The sequence below is a fragment of the Nelumbo lutea genome, chromosome 1, assembly GCF_056320005.1.
Source record: "Nelumbo lutea isolate HS-2025 chromosome 1, American lotus-T2T, whole genome shotgun sequence".
Taxonomy (NCBI): Eukaryota; Viridiplantae; Streptophyta; class Magnoliopsida; order Proteales; family Nelumbonaceae; genus Nelumbo; species Nelumbo lutea.
Window position 1 is genome coordinate 171,223,795 of NC_142684.1, and position 20,413 is coordinate 171,244,207.

Genomic DNA, 20,413 nt, shown 5'->3' on the forward strand with positions numbered 1-20,413 from the left:
CCCCATCAGGTCGAAGAAGTTGGGTTACTGTTGGGGATGGGGAAAATTGCCATCCCTAAAGGTGTGTATAGAAACACATAAGAGTATACAATTATTTTATATTTTCAAATTTTTAAATAATTAATAATTATTCATATTTTATATACTACTTTTAATAAATTTTTATAATACAAAAATAACAATAATTAATTTCAGTTAGGTTTATTCATCAAACTAATGAAACCAACTAACACAATCAACTTGACTTGAGTTGTTCGATTTTCTAGTATTTTAAGTCGGATTTGGTTCAAAAATTTTCCAAATCGACCAAGTTGGATCAATTTCACTTTGGCCATTTGTAAACCGACCAAAGTCAAATGATCTGACCATGGATATATATTAATATTTTATATTTTAAATATAATTTTTAATATGTGAAAGTGAGGATTTTCCCATATTTCTTAGTCTAAAATGTTTTATATCATAAATTTAAATTTTTATTTTATTTTTAATAATTATACTATAATTTTTAAAATTAAATTAAAATTTTAAGTTTAAATCTTTTGAACTAACTAACTAAACCAAAAAATCGACCGAAACCGATACAACTTGAGTGGGTTGGATTTCACAAAAGGCCAATTGGTTTCAACTGGCCAATTCTCCAACCTAACCAAGTCAATTTGTTTGGCCAAATAGTCTACGACCAAAGCGAACCAACTCACGAATACTCATAATTTCAGCTAAATTAATAGTCTCATATCTGATAAATAGGAAAAGTTTAATCTCCAATAATTATTGAAAATCTATAGTGAAAATACATAATTATTCAAACTATATTAATAATGAAAAAATACAATAATTACAAAACTACAATAAGTACTAAAAACATATTAACTTATTCAATAAATAGTATAATCTCAAATAATAGTTTAATCTCTAATAAAAATTATTCAATAAGTTATAACAAAAATATAATAAATACAATAAGTACAATAAATTAAATTTAAAAATTTCAATAATAGTAGTTTAATCTCCAATAATTATTAAAAGTTTTTCGTTAAATAGAAAAACAAAATAAATTTATACATAATCATTGAAAATACATTTATCACAAAAAACAATAAATAATTACTGAAATACAATAAATATTAACTTGAGTATATATAATTATATAATAAATACAGATTAAGAGTTTAAAATTATTATAAATTAATAATATTTTTTGAAAGTTATTTTCTTGAATTATTACTTGATATAATTTAAACTAGTTATGTACAATATTATGTAAAAATATTAAAATATTATTAATTTCAATATTATTTTATAATTATTTTTCTAATTTTTAGGATTTTTTTTTAAATTCATTACATAATTTCTTTATTTTAACTATTTAAAATCTAGTTATGTTAAATATTTTGGTATTTAAAAATTTTATTTATTTAAATAGTTAAATAATATGTAAAATATTTAAAATTTAAAATATGAATTATTTATTGAATTTAATTATCCTTAAAATCATAATTTATACTATTATTACAGAATTTCATTATTAATTTTGTAATATATTAAATTATTATTAATTTCAGTATTAAATATTTTTCTACTTTGAACAAATTTTTTAAATTTGTTACATAATTTCATTAACTTAACTATTTAAAATATAGTTATGATAAATATCTGGTTATTTAAATATTTAAATAATCTACAAAATATTTAATATCTTTTGTGATTTGAATTTTATTTATTTAAAGCTATTACATTTTATTAAATATTTAAAAAACATTTAAGTTGATAGTCCGAAAAAACATAATTTAAATTGTTAGTACATAATTTTGTGATATATTTTGTAAAAATATAAAATTATTTTTTGTGTTTGTAATAAATATTTTAAAGTTATTATATAATTTGTTAGAATATTTAAACAATTCTTGATTTTTTTTAATATAAACTTTCTTTAGATAGATATGGATAAAAAGTAGGGTAGATGATAAATAGAAATTAGAGATAATTTAGGAGAGAAACTCTCTACTAAAAAAGTAAATGACATGGAATAAAAAAAAGTAAAAAATTCAAAAAAAGGAGAAAATTTCTTTGTTAGTTCAGTAATAGGGATATTATTATCTTTTTTTTTTTCAAAAACACTTATTATAATCAGCCCCATCAGGTTGGACCCAATTATCCCAAGAACCGATCGATTCGGTTCTTGGGATAATATTTAGTTTTTTACACTAAATATTCAAAATCTTAATCTAGGTATTATAATTGAAAGTTATTCAGTAAATATTTAAAATATGTTATTAATTGATTTAAAATATTACTTTTAATATTTTCTTATTTAATATATTTAGTTATTAAAATATTTAAATAATATTTCATTTTTAGTGTGATATTTTTATCGTTTGAATAACATTTATATTGAATAATCCAAAAAGGCATAATTTATATTGTTTGTACATAATTTCGTGATGAATTTTGTAAAAATACTTAATTATTAATAATATGAATATTATTAAATCGGTTATAATTATTTTTGTCTTTTTAATAAATATTTTAAAGTTATTATATAATTTTGTTACAATATTTAAATATTTCTTAAATTTTTTAATTCAATCTTTCTTTAGATAGATGTAGATAAAAAGTGGGGGAGAAGATAAATAAGAATTAGAGATAATTTAGGAGAGAAACTATCTACTAAATTAGAGACAACTTAAGAGAAAAATGGGGATAGTGGGGGGAGTTTGTTTAGGAGAAATTTTAGGATATTAGATTATTTAGGTCATTGGAATGTGTGTGTGTGGGAGAGAGAGAGAGAGAGAGAGAGAGAGAGAGAGAGAGGTTTAGGAAGATTTTTTTTGAGAAAGTAGAGTTTCTAATTGGTGGTTTAAAAAATGACATGGATTAGAAAAATTAAAAAATTCAAAGAAAGGAGAAAATTTCTACACTTCCTTGTTTTAATATATATATATATATATATATATATATATATATACATATAATTATTTTCAATATTATGTTATAATTATTTTTCTACTTTGAAGAAATTTTTTAAATTTATTACATAATTCCATTTATTTAAAGCTATTACATATTATTAAATATTTGAAAAAAATTAAATTGATAATCCATAAAAAATATAATTTAAATTGTAAGTACATAATTCCGTGATATATTTTGTAAAAATATAAAATTGTTTTGTGTTTTTAATAAATATTTTAAAGTTATTATATCATTTTGTTATAATATTTAAATAATTCTTAATAAACTTTCTTTAGATAGATATAGATAAAAAGTAGGGGAGAGGATAAATAGGAATTAGAAATAATTTAGGAGAGAAACTCTCTTCTAAATTAGAGGTAATTTTGGATATATATATATATATATATATATATATAAAGTTGGTTGCTTTTAATTTCTTTGTTAGTTCAGTAATAGGGATATTATTATCTTCTTTTTTTCAAAAATACTTATTATAATTGGCTCCATCAGGTTGGACCCAATTATCGCAAGAACCGATCAGTTCGGTTCTGGGTCCCAAATTATAGACCTATAGGGTCTGGGTTGGTTCCGGGTCCATGAGTTTTTTTGTTGGTTCGAGAATGGTTCTACTAGGTTTCAACCCAGAACCGACCTGTTGACAGTCCTAGAAAAATGATTAGATGCATCCATCAGGGGTATTTTTAGGTTTTTCATTTTTAGAGGTCACAGATTTATAACCAAAGATGGATTAAATAAAGCAATTGCAAAATATAGGGGGTGTTTTAGTAATACACAAACGATAGGGGTGTCTTAGTAAATGTATGAAATTATAGGGAGTATCTAAGTAAATGACCTATTTAGATATCTTCCAATGTTTTGCTCTAGTGGGAACGCTTTCTTTGCGGGATAGACAAGTGGCAAGATATTGAGGTGTATACCTCAACTATCGGACAATCGGACTGAAACAGAATGTACCTTCAACCTTTGTGTATACGTACCTAACATATTTCGGCTATTCACGTTGGTTTCTTCTAGTGGTTCTGGGTCCAATTATGATCCCGAAAATCATATCATATCTAAAACCTCTGCTACTGCCACGTGTACAGCAGTTACACCGGTAATTATATTTTTTATATGTTAATTAAAATTTAATACTTTAACCAATCCGTTAATCTCTAATCTTCCGTTACCCATTCTTATATCCTTCGAGTTCCCTCTTCTGGTCAACTTCTTCGAGCTCCCTCTTCTAGTTGAACTTCGAGGGAGCAAATTTGCTCTGAAAAAAATTTACAACATGTTTTTTGGCCTAAAGATCAATGGCTAATTCATTCTTAAGAAGTTTTGCCCTTTGATTTCAGGTTCAAACATTTTTGGCTGAATAAATGGGTACTTAAATTATTCAGTATTTGATCATGACAAGTTTCATCCTGAAGGGTATAGGTACTAATGAATTTCTGTTCTGTAAACTTACTGCACATTAACAAAGTATGAATTGAAGTTTGACAACTGCATGAAATTGACATTAAACGAGCAATGGAATTCATTTCCAAGCTGCCAAAAAGCAACCCTAAGAATCAAGAATCAACCTACAAATATACAGGTATTCCAAGTTTCTTTTTCATTAATTCCACCAATACCTCGTTGTGTAGATCCCTGCTGCAAGTTCTGTCACTCCAGCACTTATTCTGATCTGTCAATATGGCCCGAAAGCCACCTACAAGAGAACAAGACTCTTGATTCCCACTCCAACATATACACAAATGCAGAGAAGAGTGATCTAATGACACTGTCTAGTGAATGAGATAACAAACCTAGAAATGTGTTTGCCGTTGCCGGTTGGTGTCGTCCATGAAAAACATAAAGAAAATCAAATATGATATCGAATACAGAGAGAGAAGGAGAGAAAGACAGAGAAAGAAGAGATAGAGATTTACCGGTGGTTAGATGTCGCCGCTGGTTCCATCCTCGCCGGTGATGTGAAGTTTAAGTAAGAAAGAGAGAGAGAGAGAGAGAGAGAGGACTGTGGGAGAGATTCACCCGAGGAGGAAGAATGTCTTTATTATTTGAAATGAATTTCTTTTTTTTAAATGTGATTTTAGTTATTGTTGAAACCGGTTACCTACGATACCCTGTATTTATCGAAACAGAAAGTCGAAGGTGATTGATCCATCTCATCCGATATGATATGGAAAAGATGCTTTTCCCCCCTCTAGTGGCACAACCTTCGTTCGTTCCCAATGATACTGTGATTTATAGGGTTTGTTGGAGATTTTTTTCTTTTTTAATTTAATATTATTAAGGAGCAGACTCTTGTGAAATTTTCGGAGAATTCAAAAGAAAGTGTAGAGAATTAATGGCCACGTGGCCCACATTTAGCAGAATTCAATGAAAGTAGAATAGCAAAAAAAAAAAAGAAGACAAGTTCCTGGAATTATCGATATATTGCAATAAAGTCTGCTGCTGGGTTGCTCCTTATATATGTTGAAGACTACGAACTTCCCAAGTTAATCTCTTTTGCGTCTCCCATCTGTCGACAGTTTTAATGCGTTGTGACGAGAATTAATCTTCTTTGTTCAAGCCACGCAGTCTCTAACCTTGACCCTTGATAAAATGAAGGCCTCTCTTGCAGGTTGCTTTAGTAAGATGGGAGATTAAGAAGATGTTGACACATTAAAACTGCTGATTGTTCACATCTTCCATTAAGAAAATTGGCTACTTGAGAAACAAATGCATTCGTTGGATTTCATGGACGATAAGGATAGTCGGAATGAACAAAAATATGGAAACAGAGAAATTGAATACCCTGTTGAAGTGTGAAGCTGTGAAAACAACCATTTTCCCGGAACATTAAGTATTGTTAACCACAGCTTATTATTATCATTATTATTATAAGGGAAGCCAACACATGAAAATAGATCCTTTTGATTAGATCAGGCTGGCATATACAGCTTCTCTACACTAAAATTGGACCAGTAACTTGCTAATTAAACAAATAAAACATACTCTGGGTGTCATGACACCATCTTTAAGAAGAAAATGTATAGACAAAATGAAAAGATTTCACTAATTCATGTGGTCTACATGTTCTACGCTAACATAAATGGTGCATCCATTACTCTTCCTTTGTTCTGACACATGCACAAAATGGAGGCTTCTTTCTCTTGGTGTTATTTTGTCCACTACTACTACCACCATAGAGATAGTCCCTCAAGAGAACTCTCACTTTTCTGTCACCAGGTCTAGTTTTTCCTTTGCTTCCCTTTTCCTCATCAAGCTTCAATAAAAGGAAATGGATTTTTTGCAACTCCAACTGCAACCTGCCAATCTTTTCGGATCCTCGCCGTGCCTGTTCCGTAATTCTCCTCCTCCGGGTCTTAGCTGTCTCTTCCAATTCTGTAACAGCTTTACCATCTGAAGATAATAGGCTCTCCTCAGCATTCTTCATCAATTTTGCATTCATGTCAACCAGCTGCATGATGGTCTCATCAATGCCTTGTAACTGTTCCTTCACATTATCATATTCAGTGACCTTTGAATTCTTGCTCTTTACAGACATCTCTGCCTTCTTTTTCATTTCTTCCACAGTTATTTGAAGATTTGTCAACTTCTGGGCATCAGAAGCAAGTCTCTCCAAGATTTTCCTCTTGTTCCCTTCTTGACGTGTCTCTGTTGTTTTCTTGGATACCTCTAGCTTGTCCACACCCAACTCCTTCTCTACCTGCAACTCTGAGGATGGATACTCACTCTTTTGATCATCCACTGTTTCAACTTGATGGCACTCTGTGTTAGCCTGCATAGAAGATACTGGTTTGGGTATCAGTTTGACTGTTGGGTCGAAGCTAGAGTCCCGCTCAGCAGTTTCCCATAACTCAAGCATCTCATCATCTGTCTCACCATTTCCTCTCTTGCTTGTCCCATATGAGCCAATTCCATGATCATAGGATGAACACTCAGAAACCTGATCAAGTGGAATATCTCTCATTGTAAGCCCATCCTTGACATTAGAAATTTCAAGTTCAGTTATCTGTAGCCTAGCATCATTACTGCCATCCTGTGTACTCTCTTGTGGCTGCATTAGAGCATCTTTTGTTGATAGATCCTTTTCTTCAGGGGGGATGCTTTCTGATTTTAATTCTTCATCCTCTTTCATTTCTGCTAATAGTTCAGCTTTTGTGTTTGAGCTTTCCAAAAACACAAGCCTTTCCATTTCTATCATAGCCTTTTCAATTGCCTTAACCTTAATCTGCAACTCTTGCAAGCCTGAGACTCCTGGCACAGCAGCACTATGACCTTCATTCAACTCTTCATGGCTTTTCTCATGTATCTGGGTTGTGAGTGAAGCATCCTGGAAAATATTGTATACTAGTAAGCATGGGTATCAGAAAAGATAAATTTTACTAATCTCTTAAGTATCCAGCAAATGGGAGCATAGATAGGTATCAATCCTTTGGAGTGCCTGAAGTAAAAAGCTCTGAAGTTTTGGACTGCTGATGAACTGTGCACAATACATTGATGCATTTATGCACATCATCGTATAATCAGTTTACAATAAATTAGAATAATTGTTTTAAGAAATAATGTTATTTTATAAGAGATTACAACTTTTATTGGGTTTAGGTAGCTTGGGGCAACAGGTAGGGGGGTTGTGGGGCACTGGGGCTGATGCATGGGGTGCAGTTCTTAGGCACTTAAATAAGTTTACTCTCATACATTACATGCAAAATATTCAAAATGTATGTTTCTTCCTTTTTATTTAATCTATTTAGCACATAACATGTCCAGGAAAAAAAGTATTTTTTTTTTCAGTTTTCCATGTAGCCAGACAAAAGCAATACTAAATCAGACAGGTTTGAACAAGCAACAGAATTTTATGCCTTATTCCTTTACGCAAGCAGCATTATCTGCATATAATGGCTAATGATTTGAGAGGGAACCTTTTTATGGTTTGGCCCTTCCAGGCTAACAGTTTGAAACTTTGAATGATATTTTCTGCATGTCTGTACTACAGTTTTTCTTTCCTTTTTTTTTTTTTTTTTTGTGCTTCAAGACTCAACAAGGAAATCTAGTCAGATGCACTTGGCCAGTCAAATACTTTGACGACATGACCAGAAGCAATGGTCCCTCTGGTTGAAAATACCTTTCAGTATTTTCCCAAATCAAACATTGACTTAAGACTCCAATCATTCATTGAGGCTGAATCAAGTTTTCTCAAAGGATAAAAACATGTCAAGCTTTTTCCGATACATATATCCAAAGCTTCTAAGAGCCCATATTATGTATTATCTACAGATCAGGAAAAAATCAACTACATGAAGCATGGTCTCAATTTGCTAATATGAACATTTATTATTATATATGAACGAAGAATGTAGCATACCTTTGGTTCCTGACCATCAGCCATGAGAGTCTTTGTCCATGAAACAGCATGGTCTTCAAGAGATGTTATGCTATCTCTCAAAGAAGCCATGACAGGCAAATATGCAGCCAACTCAGCTTTCAGTCCTCCATTTTGATTTTCCAAGACATCAAGTCTTTCTTTTAGCAGTTCATTCTCCATGGCTTTTGAAGAACTTTCATTTTCAAGGGTCTCACATGCTCCAATAAGCTCATGAACCTTCTCTCTAAACAGGGCTTCATGGACACTAGAAATTTGCAGGTCACCATAGAGTGTTGCAGTTTCAGCCTCCTGGAATTTGACTTCATCTTTTCTCTCTTGCAGCTCCTGACTCACAATCTCTTCTCTGGTTCTGAGTTCAATGAGTTCTCCATGTAATCTACCCACATCAGACTCCAACTTATTATTTGCTTCACAAAGGCTCACTATTTCCTTGTTTTGATGGGTTTTATCTGTGGAAAGTTCAAGAATACACTTTTGTAGCTCTTCAATTACAACCTTTGTCTCATCCTGCTTCCTCTTCAGACCCTCAATATCCCTATGTAACTCTGCATTCTCACTCTGTGCAATCTTGAGCTTCTGCTCTGCATCTGAAAGCATCATTTCCTTCTGAGAAAGTAGATCCTTTTCTGTTGCAATTTGATGATTCAACATGTCACTTGCATTCTTGACTTTGTTCAGCTCAATCTCTAACTTCTCAATTGATTCCTTGAGATGTAATTTTTCTTTTTCTACAATTTGCAAATTATTTGCCACTTCTCTAACCTCCTTTTCAAGGCCTTTGTTAACCCCAGTAAGACAGTCCAGATCTTCATTAATCTCTTTTAGCTCCATAGATTTCTCAGTGCCAAAGGCCTCAAAAATCAAAGAAAGGTTACCCAAAGACATTGCTTCATGGACGACAACACTATTTTCCTCTTCTAGAATGCACATCTCAGCCTTCAACTCTGATAATTCCTCCCTCAAGGATCGGTTTCCTTCAAGCAACTGCGAATTTTCATTTTGCAACCCCAGGTAAGAATCCTCAAAACCTGTTAATTTTGCCTGTAGACTCTCAATTTCAGCCTTCAGCACTCCCTCCTGGTGGTTCTTTGACTTCACTTCCAATTCCAACTTGCTATTCATCTCTAGAAGCTGAAAGTCCAATTTCTCAACTGATTGCTTCAGATGTAAATTTTCTTTTTCTACAATTTGCAGCTTCTCTGTCATTTCTTTAACCTCCTTTTCAAGGCCACTTCTAACCGCAGTAAGATGGTCCATATCTTCATAAAGCCCTTTAAGCTCCACAGCTTTCTCAGTGCCAAAAACCTTGAAAATCAAAGAGAGGTTACCCAGAACCATTGCTTCATGGAGAACAACAGTGTTCTCCTCCTCAAGCATGCACATATCATCCTTCAGATCTGACAACTCCTTTCTCAAAGATTTATTTCCTTCAAGCAACTTGAAATTTTCATTCTGCAGTCCAAGGTAAGCATCTTGTAAACCTGACAGTTTTACCTGTAGGCTCTCAATTTCAGTCTTTAGTATTTCCTCCTGGTGGTTCTTTGACTTCACTTCCAATTCCAATTTGCTATTCATCTCTTGGAGCTTGTGTCTCTCATTTTTCAGAAACAATAGCTCCTCTGATTTGATTCTGAACTCCTGATCAATGCCATTTCTTTCTGATTCAAGATCTGCTGCATCTAATCTCAGTTGCCCTAGGAGAGTTACAAAAACTGATTTCTCAAATAGCAACTGTTGCTTCTCATCCTCAGCTTGCAGAAGAGAAATTTTCAAATTTCCAATTCTTTCCAAAATATGCTTCAGAAGCATGTGGTCCTCTTTGATCATGTCTTGACACCTATAATCTGGATCAATTTCAAGTGACATCAAGACCTGATGAATCCCCATTCTGAGCTTCTCAATTTGGTCAAACAAAAATTTTGTTTCTGCCTTAAGTTTGAGTTTTTCTTGCTCCAATACAGAAATCAAATCATCTGACAACTTGCATGCCTCAAAGTATTTCTGACATTCAAGCAACAAAGAGAAATTCTTTTCTTCCATATCCCGAATAAATCTCTGCAAGATGAAGATCTCGACCTGAGCATTCATGGATTTATCTAGCTCTTCTTCAAATTCCTTCTCCCTCCTCTGGCCGTCTTCTTGCAGGAGATGAACCTGCATTTGTAAGGCAGCCAGCCTGGTCTCACTTGACTGTGTAAAACTTGCACGCTCTTGTTTTTCTAGATCCAAGGAGATCTGTAGCTCTTCCACTTGACAGACTGTGTTATCTTTCTCCTTTTCCAGTTCCAAGTACTTTCCTTCTAATTCTGCATGTTTTTTCTCCAGGTCCTCCAATCTCGGCTGAATACTTTCCAACTGAGAAGCCAAATCATCTCTTTCAGTAAGAAGGGCAGACTTCTCATTGTCAAGAGATCGGCAGGATTCCTCTAAGCTCTTTGCCTTTGCCTTCAAACCTTCAAGTTCAATATTTGCATCAGAGAAAGAATTCTCTAATAAGGTGTTCTTCTCTTCGAGCTTCTCCATGCTCTCTACCATGATATCAACCTGGGAAATCAAACTGGCCTTCTCAGCAACAATAGAGGATTTTTCCCCCTCAAGCAAATGGCATACTTCTTCCAAAGCCTTGACTTTATCCCTTAGTCCTTCTAACTCAGCATTCACATCTGAGAGAGAATTTTCCAAAAGGGCATTTTTCTCCAAAAGAGCTACTCTCTCATCTTTGTCCTTCTGGCAGATTTCTTTCAGCCTTGTGTTCTCATTCTGCAAGTCCTTCACAGATGATCCAAGGCATTCTGGATTCAAACCAACTGATGTCACTTGTTCCATTATAACAAGGTACCGCTTGTTCAGGTCATTTATTTCCTCTTTCCGACAGTAAATCTCTTGCTGAAGTGCATTTCTTTGGTCCACACGGAGTTCAACCTCCTCTTCAAGTTTCCCTTTCATCTCCCTCAAGACAAAATTCTCCTCCTGCAGATTCTTTATTGACACAGCAGAAGATAGGTTCTGTTCTGTCAGGCTAGTATTTTCCTCCTTGGTTTGCCTGATTTCATCTTCTAAGCCCTTCTTCTGGAACTCCATGTCCTTTAACATTTGAACTGTATTTTGGAGATCCAATGTCATAGCCCTCTGTTCTTCCTGGGACCGAGCATGTAAATTCTGCAGAGTGTGGAGTGCAGCCTCAGCCTGCAGGAAATGCAAGTGCTCTTCTCTTATGCAGATCCGGAGTCTCTCCAACTCCTCATGCTTCTCCAAAAGTTCTTGGTTTTGCCTCCCGACCTTCTGCACTAAATTTTCCACTTCTAACTGCAGAGCTTGCTTTTCTGTCTTCAATATAACACATTGTTCTTCTACACTGTTCAACTTTGTGGCCTGCATCAACACCTCACTGTTAAGCCTCTTGGCCTCCTCTAGTGAATGTGATAGTTCAGTCTCCAGATTAGATATTTTCTCCAAGTACTGCTGGTACTGAAGAGCTGCAGCTTCCTTTTCTGCATATAATTCAGCAAGATCTTGCTTCAAGGCTTGAACTTTGTTTTCAGCATTCTCAACTCGCTCAATATGCTTTCTGGCATCCTCCTCAGTATGAGATACTTTGATCTCCAGATTAGATATTGTCTCCATGGAGTCCTTATATTGATGAAGAGCTGATTCCTTTTCAGCTTCCAATTTAGTAAGGGCTTCCTTTAAGAATTGTACTTCAGTTTCAGATTTACTTGCCCGCTCATTTAGTCCCCTGGCTTCCTCTTCTGCATAAGTGATCTTGGTCTCAAGACTAGATATCCTATCCAAGCACTGCTGATACTGAAGAAGACTGGCTTCCTTTTCAGCCTCTAATTTTTCAAGGGCTTGCTGCAGGGTTTGAGCTTCAGATTCTGCTTTACTTGCTCGTTCTTGGAGCTGTGTAGCATCATCTTGTGCATGAGAGACTTCGGCCTCCAAAATAGATAACTTCTCTAAATTCTGCTGATATTGAAGAAAGCCAGCTTCCTTTTCAGCTTCTAATTTTGCAAGCACCTCCTTAAGCTTTTGGACCTCAGTCTCAGCTTGATTTGCTCGCTCAGAATCAGAGATGGCCTGGTTCTTGAGATTCTGGTTCTCAGTTGATAATTGAGACACCTTCTCTTGCAGGATTCTTTCTTGCTCTTCTGCCTCATGAAAATTTACGTCCTTTCTTGCTCTTCCTTCAGAAAGTTTGGTTTGGTTTGTTTCCACTTCTCCAGATGCAAACATCTCATTGAGCTGTTTCAATCCCCTTTTACTAGTGATTGAATCAGACTCTTCAGAATAGGCCCCATTCCTACTTATGGCATGGAAGTGAGGTGACGAGAGCCCCAAAGCATCATTGTGCAAATCATCAGGATCAAGCAATGCTCGTATTGGGTGTGGCATCTCAGGTGTGTGAGGCTCAGCCTCAGTGGTGGAAGGGCCTGCAGGTGAATCATCAACCAGCACAAAGGGAACTTGGTTAGGGAATGCTTCTGCCATGGTCCGTTGGGCCTGGCGGAGTGCCCCTGTTGCATGATCATATCTTTCTGCTAAAGCACGGTATGCTCGGTAAAATTCCTCAACCAGTTTCATAAGCTCTGGGCGTTTTTTGTAGTACATCTCTGCCCTCCTTGCAAATGAATCTGCATCTTCCTCGATAAGTTTGATCATTGCTTTGACTTTGGTATCCATATCTGGGAAATAAAATATACAACATTAATCAGTCAATGATGTAATACCATGACAGTTATATACCAGTCAGAAAGCACATAAAAAGGATCAGAAATAATATTACAGATACACAAGGTATAAACCGCACCATCTGATTTTTGCATTAACATGCAATGCATGAATCAAATAGAACATGTCATGACAATCGAAACAAGTCATGATGTAAAAGGAAATTCACACCAATGGCCCACTTATTCATCATTGTAAGTGGTCCAAGAATAACATAAAAGGACAGCCCAGTGTACGAGGCTCCCGCCAACGCGGGGTCTGGGGAGGGACAGATGTATGCAGCCTTACCCTTGCACATACAGAGAGGCTGTTTCCAAGATTTGAACCCTGGTCACCCGGGTCACAATGGAACAACCCAACCATTGCGCCAACGCCCACCCTCTGATCCAAGAATAACATGGACTAGATAAATCCAGTCCAATCCATCTGCCCCACACACCTGCTTTTATTTACTTTTTCTTTTCTGAAAAATTGCCATGACTCCATGAACAGATACAAAGTGAGCAATTGATCAAATGGTTAGGATTTCGACTTAAGTAATTTTGAGCCATGTGGAATACAAAAGTGGAGCAGGCTTGATAGTTCAGACCAACGAGCATGTACTACATGGAATACAAGAGTTGAGTCATTTTTTGGGATCTTGTGATCCATCTTTTTGCCATTTCCCTGCTAGCACTTATCAATAAGGAGCTTTGCTGAACCTTTCAGTATTAGCTCCTACCAGCAATCCTGTTTTTCAATTTGTCAATAGTCAGTATTTTATTTCATACACCAGCTCTGTGAATAGGAGATTAACAAACTGGAAGCTTTTCTATGCAACAGACCATGTTTCTTCCACATGGATATGATGTGGCACATACAAACTGTTCTCTGAGTAAGGGACACTCTGGATTAGCCACATGCTTAATTAATCACCAAGACCTTTTCTCATAAACACATGCTTTTCTACACAACAGACCATGTCAAAATTGCATGAAATCTACCAAAGCACACCAATTTGAAGCATTCTATAGTGTTTCATTTAGGGACAGTGCAGAGCAGGTAATAAATTGCCTGACTTTTGCTCTTTAAGGAGTTTTTTCAGGCCAAAGCACATGAACTTGTGTGCATTTCCTTTTTGTACAAAGTTGAATATTACCATAATGTCCATGCTTTACCATCGAAGCTGATACTATTGTAGTAAAACCCCATGTGAAGAATATCAAATTTACCACACTGACCTCTACTCTGTTGCATGGACACCCCACCTTTGGAGGGAACTCACAAGTCGAGTCATGTCCCTGAGTCAACTCTTGTCTAACTCTCCAAAATGCATGCTAAACACTGCTACAGTGCGAATCAGGTGGAGTTACCAAAATGCCTGCAGTGTCTGACTCTCCAAATTACAAATCTTCACTTTAAACACATGTATTGATACTTGATAGTGGTCCAACCATTTAAATTGTTTAATAGGTTGCTCTAGTATTTGTAACTTTCCAATTTATGCATGACTTATAATCCACTGTTTGTTGAATCATTTCCAATTAACATTGAAATTAGGATAACAATGAAAAATAATGTGCGATCACGTGACAAATAGGCAAAGGTCGTGACTTTAACTTGTCAATTATATTCAAGTTGTTATGCTTATATAGATCTATATATTTTAAAAATAATGTTAAAAATAATAATAATAATAATAACATTAATAATAATTGATCAATAATAATGATGATGATGATTATAGAAGCTCAGTTGAGATTTACACTCATATTGGGGTAAAAGAAATTTATTGAGAGAGAGAGAGAGAGTAGGTCACTCCTATGAGATTTTGAGATTTTGAGATTTCTCTATCATCTACAACAGAAAGAAAACAGTAATTCTAAAAAAAAAAACACCTAATTTGACTCAGCTAAGAAACAAGTCCATCAAATGTGTTAGAGATGTCAGTGGAACTGGACTTAAACAGCATTCAGTTCTTTTTTTTTTTTAATGTTTCGTGTATGTGAAGGCAATGATTTGCATTCCTTGGAAAAAGATATGCAAAACATGATAAGAAGTCAGCACCTCTTACAACAATTAAGTGAAAAGCAATTATTTTACAAAATTGAGCCCAAGGAGGACATCGAACAAGGTGAATCAATATAGACAGTACAAATTAAGTATTATGTCCTCTCAACAGAAACACAGACACAAGTTGCACATTCTACTCTGTTTTTTTTTTTTTTTTTTTTGATAGGCACCTTCTACAATTGTCACACTACAAGATTCTACAAAGAAAATCAAATAAGAGAAAATAATACATTTTTAGCCATCTAAGAATGAAACAGGAAAATAAAATCCTTCTTCTAAACGATGGCTTCACTCTAGCACAATGCATTGTGGATAAAGTTCCACATGGAACCAAAATCCCATAACATAGTTTATATTTCAATTCAACCAGGTTGGGAGGCACTTTAGGTAGTTCTGTATTTCTTTTAATTTGTTTTCTGGAGCAAGAAATGTTAACTTGCTGGTCTTCACCTGAACTGAAATTTTGATATAAGCTCTATAAAAGATCAGATTGGATCCAGCCAGCATTTTTCACCACCATTACTGATCTGCATGGTGAAAATGTTCACACCTAATGCAACCTAAGATACTTCCATCATAGTGTAACTTCTGATGCCAAAGAACCATCAGGAACTTCCTACAGTGTTTCAAGAGAGTCCAGAACCTCATGGCTGATGTGCTATCTTTCACTCCACACAACACAACAATTTCATACTAAACTAACAATGACGATACACTAATTTTTTTCTTAAGAAACCAGAAACACTAGAAGTTAGCAAGATGGATTTAATTTTTTCCAAAGAAAGATATAATACAGATCCCAATTCATCAACAAAGCAAATTTTGAAAAGAGAAAGCAATACCTGTTAGATTTTCTTGAAGCCATTTTGAATTCTTTGGGCTTATATGACTGTCCCACCACCAGGAATATAGGCGTCTTGATTCGGATTGTAACAAAGTTGTCATGACTCCAGCCAAAACCACTAATTCTACCTCTTCTGATCTCACAAAAGGCTGATCCTTGTACCGGTAATAAAAACCCAGGTAATGGATCCAAGCCGGAACTAGACCTGATTAGGTATGAAAATGCAAAATTTGACACTGGAAAAATAAGTTGAAGCCTTCAACTTACTACTTGTACCTACGCTGCAGAAATCTGCAAAAGAAGAGTGGTAAAATGAGATGAGTTACCGATGACTAAACAAAATCAGCTAATTAAGATCACAGTAGAATAATTGGAACTTCATAAGCAAAGCGCCCAAAAACCATATGAGTAAAATACCATTCTTTTCTTGCAAAACCTTGTAAGCTACCTGATCAAAAACAAACTGCGAGATCTAAAACAAACAACAGTTGCAAAACCTTAAAAGCCAATACTGCACAGAAGTTAAAGCATACCAATAAGTTAAAAAGGCCTACTAAATCAAAAGCAGATCAGAATTACCTGATCACGCAAAACCCAGGAATAAAGATGCAAATTTCTCTCTCGTCTAACTTGATCACCCGGCACGCAACAAAATTGGGAGAAACCCAAAAACAGAACCTTTACAGCCTAAAAACTGGGTGATCAAACAATTCCCACATCAGAAAACCAGCATGAATGACTCTAGAAGCAGGTACTTAGAAGAAAAGGATAAACTAAATTGATGGAACCATATTAGTCTAAGAGCTGAATCTAAAAGTAGAAGAACGTAAAAAAAAAATTAAAAAAAAAAAAAACATGGTTTTAAGCAGATGGTTCTGAGACAAAACATAGAGAGTTTGATTAGACATTTAAGATGAAGGAGATCAAGAACTGACCAGAAAATCCAAAACTGGTGTTGCTGTTTTGATCAGCAGCTGTGTTAAAAGACCGCAGCTGCTTTTCCTCTCATTCACCCCATTTTGCTAGATTCCTCTCTGCCTCATTATCACTCTGTCCCTCTCAGTTTTTGCTTTGTGCTTTTTATTCTGCGTCTTGTACCGTATGCAGACTGTAGAACAGTTGAACTGTCAAAAAGATAATAAAAAAAAAAAAGAAAAAAGAGACACAAAGAGCGAATAGTATTAGCGAAAAAAAGAAGATTTCCATTTTCTAAATTTATAATAGAGGAAAGAGACGAAAAAGGAAATAAATTTGAAAATCGTTTTTCTTACCGGCCGATCCGTAAATCGTCGAACTGAAGCTATGGGTTGCGCCGGTTCCGGTCTGACGGTACGAAAGTCGTTCTTTCTATAAAAGAAAAGGATTAATTATTTAACGGAAACAAAGCATTAAAACACTGAGTATCTGTCGGTAATAGCGTTGCATTTATAATCACACTTGCTCATGCACAAATTCCATTTGTGTTTGCATTGCGGTTGCGGGTGTGCTGTCTTTTGTCGTTGCCTTGCCTGTTGCCCCGGAAGATGTGCCCGTGAAGTAAGCTCTGAAATGACATAAATAGCCTTAGCTTAGCATCTCCATAATGTTCTTCCTCGGGTTTCTGTTTGTTTGACTTTTGACTACCACCTCAGCAACAGGCCAACTGCAAGCAACTTGTTGGGTAAATAACGGAGGGGTGCCCCGAGTCATCTGGGTGGTGGTTTAACCGGTTAAACCAGGAGAGTGTCAGGCCAAATTTCGCATATGGTCAATTTACTTTCTTTTTTTTTCACGAACCAAATCAAATGTACTTTCATCTAACAGTATTTACGGCAGAAAAATCCAAATGGAAAACGAATTAGATGAAATAGTTTTATCTAATTATGGTGATTACATGTGGTCATTGTAAGGATTTTAGGAATGGGGCCCACTGGACCAGATATTCAATTATAGGGTCCAGTAGGCCTTGCGCCCTTGTTTTTAACGGGCATCTTTGGGCCTAGTTCCGACCTCCTTATTGCTTGAAAATGCCACCTAACACCTATACAAGAGCAGAGGTTAGAGCTAGGGATAGGGTAGTTGTTAAATGCAAGGAAAGCAAGAGATGATGCTTATTTGTATGCGTTTGCAAGGAAGCCTGGTTGGGATTGGGATTATGGTATATGTTTGGCATCGATGGAGCACCGTTAAAACGTTATTATTATTATTTTTTTTTTTGTTTGAAAATGTTTCTATAAGGTAGGATATTTTTTCGAGCAATAGCATTGTTTTCTTTTTGATATCAATGCTTCAGGGAATGTTTTTAATACTGGTATCTATTATCCAGTGTCATGTCATGTCTATATCACTCAACGGGATGCAAGTCCAGGAAATGTTAAATTCGATATTGTTTAAACCACCCTTTTCGATTTTTAAAACATAGTTTGGAATACCACATTTTATGAAAAAACGATTCCAAACAAATAGGTATTTCCTGGAGCACCATTTTTTCTAATATAATACTAATGTATCACCATTTTCTAGAATAACGGCAACAACACCAACCCAACCCAATCTGAAACCTAACCCGAGTAATTATAGACGAAATGGCAACATTGCCCCGATTTGTCCCATATATATGTGCAACTGTGCAAGTAAGCAAGCAAGTCTTTATATTATATATATAAGCATCTTAATGGTGCAATATCAATAGATTGGGTTTAATTAGCGCGGGACCCAACCTGAAATCCGATCAATGCTGACTCAAGTCACTCAACCCTAACCCAATAGGTCGGGTCAGTGTTGGTTTACCACTTAACCGACCAACTGCAATTCCTACTTATTTGCCTATTTTGCCCTCCACTAGGGCTATTTCTGTGTTGGTGGGGTGGTATGTGGTCACACAAACTGCCAGTAAACCCATCAAGATCATCAGTGGCCGACAATTGAATTCAGTTGGCAATCTCTAACGAGTAAAGACAAAAGAAGAAGGGTTAGAGAACAAATGTAAATACTAAATATAATATAAAAGCCAGTCACACCCTGTTTGTTTTTATAAGCATATTTATATGTAGAAAACTAAAAGTAAAGATGTAAAATTGCATTAAAATATTGATAAAACACTAATAATAATAATAATAATAATAATAATAATAATAATTAATTAATTAATTTAGGGCGATAAATAATATGGAAGAAAAGAACCTCTTTAGCCTGGTGGTGCCATGAGTGTAAAGGTAGTAACAATGTTGTTGACTTTCAACAGGGAAGAGAGGTTGCTTGGTTGGTAGAAAAAGGTTTCGCTTTTGATAACTTCTCACGCTCCTCCTCCCTCTCTTCTTCTGTCTGGTTATATACTTCTCTATATATAACTGGTTCATGCCACACGTTCAACTCGTGGGGACATTCTTGTAAGTTATAATGAACTCACTCAACTTAGGGACCATCATTCATCATTCATCATCATCATCATCATCTTCTATCATCCATCTAAGCCTAAAGTCTTACCCAATTAAATTAAGCAGATGAGGTTTGGCAACTGGGTTTCACCATTCCTTCTCTTCAATCTCATATTATAATGACTTTAGGGATAATTTAGTAATTTGGGTCTATAACGGATCTTGTGGCCCACTCGTTTTAAAGGTAGGCGGCGTCTGGGCGGTGGCGCCACTCGTCACTCGTCAGTCGTTTCTACTCTCTACAGCGAAGCAATTCGGAAGACAAACTGAATGGACGAGTGAATCACTCCATCACGTCCATTCACACCTTAGTCTATTAGTCCTATTAGTCCCCAGTCCTCTCCTATTTAATATTTATTAAATTAAATAAAATAATAGTAGTTTTAATGTATAATTTTTAATTTATGAGTGAAGGATATAAAAGAGGATTGTGGATTGATCACGTGATTTGTTAATTATATATTTCCAAGCTGTATGTGGTTATCATGGGTGCTGTCGTGGTTTTGATGAGAATGACAATGACAATGGAATTATTAAGTTTGATGTTTGGCTATGAGCCCAGGGTTTCCCACCTAATTTTCTTTGTATTATTTTTCATTCTTCAATGAATTAAAAAAAAAATTAAGTTTTCCAAAAGGAACGGTTTAGATGACATCATCTTTTTTGACTTTTTATGGCCGTCCAAAAGGTGGAATATGGCCCGCTAATGAGTCTGGTTCATTAATGCATGTCTCCCCCACCCCACATATACAATACAACCTACTAGGCTGATGTCCGAAGTTTTTAAGGTGATCAGTATGCTATGCAGACCGTCCAGAAAGATCTACCTGTTATACTGTTATAAAAGTAAACCAACTATTCAATGCTCTCCCATAAACTATCTACCCAACACAAACTTTTCGAAAATCAAACCGGGCCGTCCGGTTGATTCAAGGGCAACCAGAAATCGGGAACCATTCTCTTCTCATTCTAGGTCATTGAATGAATAAAAACTCAAAATCTTTTCTTATAAGGATGAAA

At 35.1% G+C, this 20,413-nt stretch overlaps 1 protein-coding gene and 1 long non-coding RNA gene across 3 annotated transcripts; both read right to left on the reverse strand.

The window, feature by feature from the left end:
• Window positions 1-4,406: 4,406 nt before the first annotated feature.
• Window positions 4,407-5,010, reverse strand: LOC148879164 (uncharacterized). Its single transcript, XR_016094936.1, has 2 exons — window positions 4,767-5,010; window positions 4,407-4,669 (listed from the first exon to the last, which is right to left on the reverse strand). It is a non-coding gene; the product is annotated as an uncharacterized LOC148879164 (long non-coding RNA).
• An 851-nt stretch (window positions 5,011-5,861) lies between these two features.
• On the reverse strand, window positions 5,862-19,263 carry LOC148879165 (protein NETWORKED 1D-like). Of its 2 annotated transcripts, XM_088960592.1 has the most exons (8): window positions 19,140-19,263; window positions 17,415-17,520; window positions 17,249-17,324; window positions 16,913-17,101; window positions 16,557-16,671; window positions 15,976-16,268; window positions 8,333-13,035; window positions 5,862-7,300 (listed from the first exon to the last, which is right to left on the reverse strand). In XM_088960592.1, exons 6-8 carry the CDS (start codon window positions 16,076-16,078, stop codon window positions 6,068-6,070), a joined length of 6,039 nt encoding a protein of 2,012 aa, XP_088816718.1. In that variant the 5' UTR covers window positions 16,079-16,268; window positions 16,557-16,671; window positions 16,913-17,101; window positions 17,249-17,324; window positions 17,415-17,520; window positions 19,140-19,263; the 3' UTR covers window positions 5,862-6,067. The 2 variants fall into 2 exon arrangements, with proteins under 2 accessions (XP_088816718.1, XP_088816720.1); XM_088960594.1 differs by lacking the exons at window positions 16,557-16,671; window positions 17,249-17,324; window positions 17,415-17,520; window positions 19,140-19,263 and having other exon boundaries at window positions 16,913-17,087.
• Window positions 19,264-20,413: the final 1,150 nt, after the last annotated feature.

Excerpts from the sequence above, each read along its gene's own strand:
- LOC148879165 (XM_088960592.1), bottom strand. The coding sequence starts at position 16,078 with ATGACAACTTTGTTACAATCCGAATCAAGACGCCTATATTCCTGGTGG. Across the intron at positions 13,036-15,975 it reads GCTTCAAGAAAATCTAACAG|ATATGGATACCAAAGTCAAA; the intron begins GTATTGCTTTCT and ends TTTATTTCCCAG. Across the intron at positions 7,301-8,332 it reads CTGATGGTCAGGAACCAAAG|GATGCTTCACTCACAACCCA; the intron begins GTATGCTACATT and ends AATATTTTCCAG.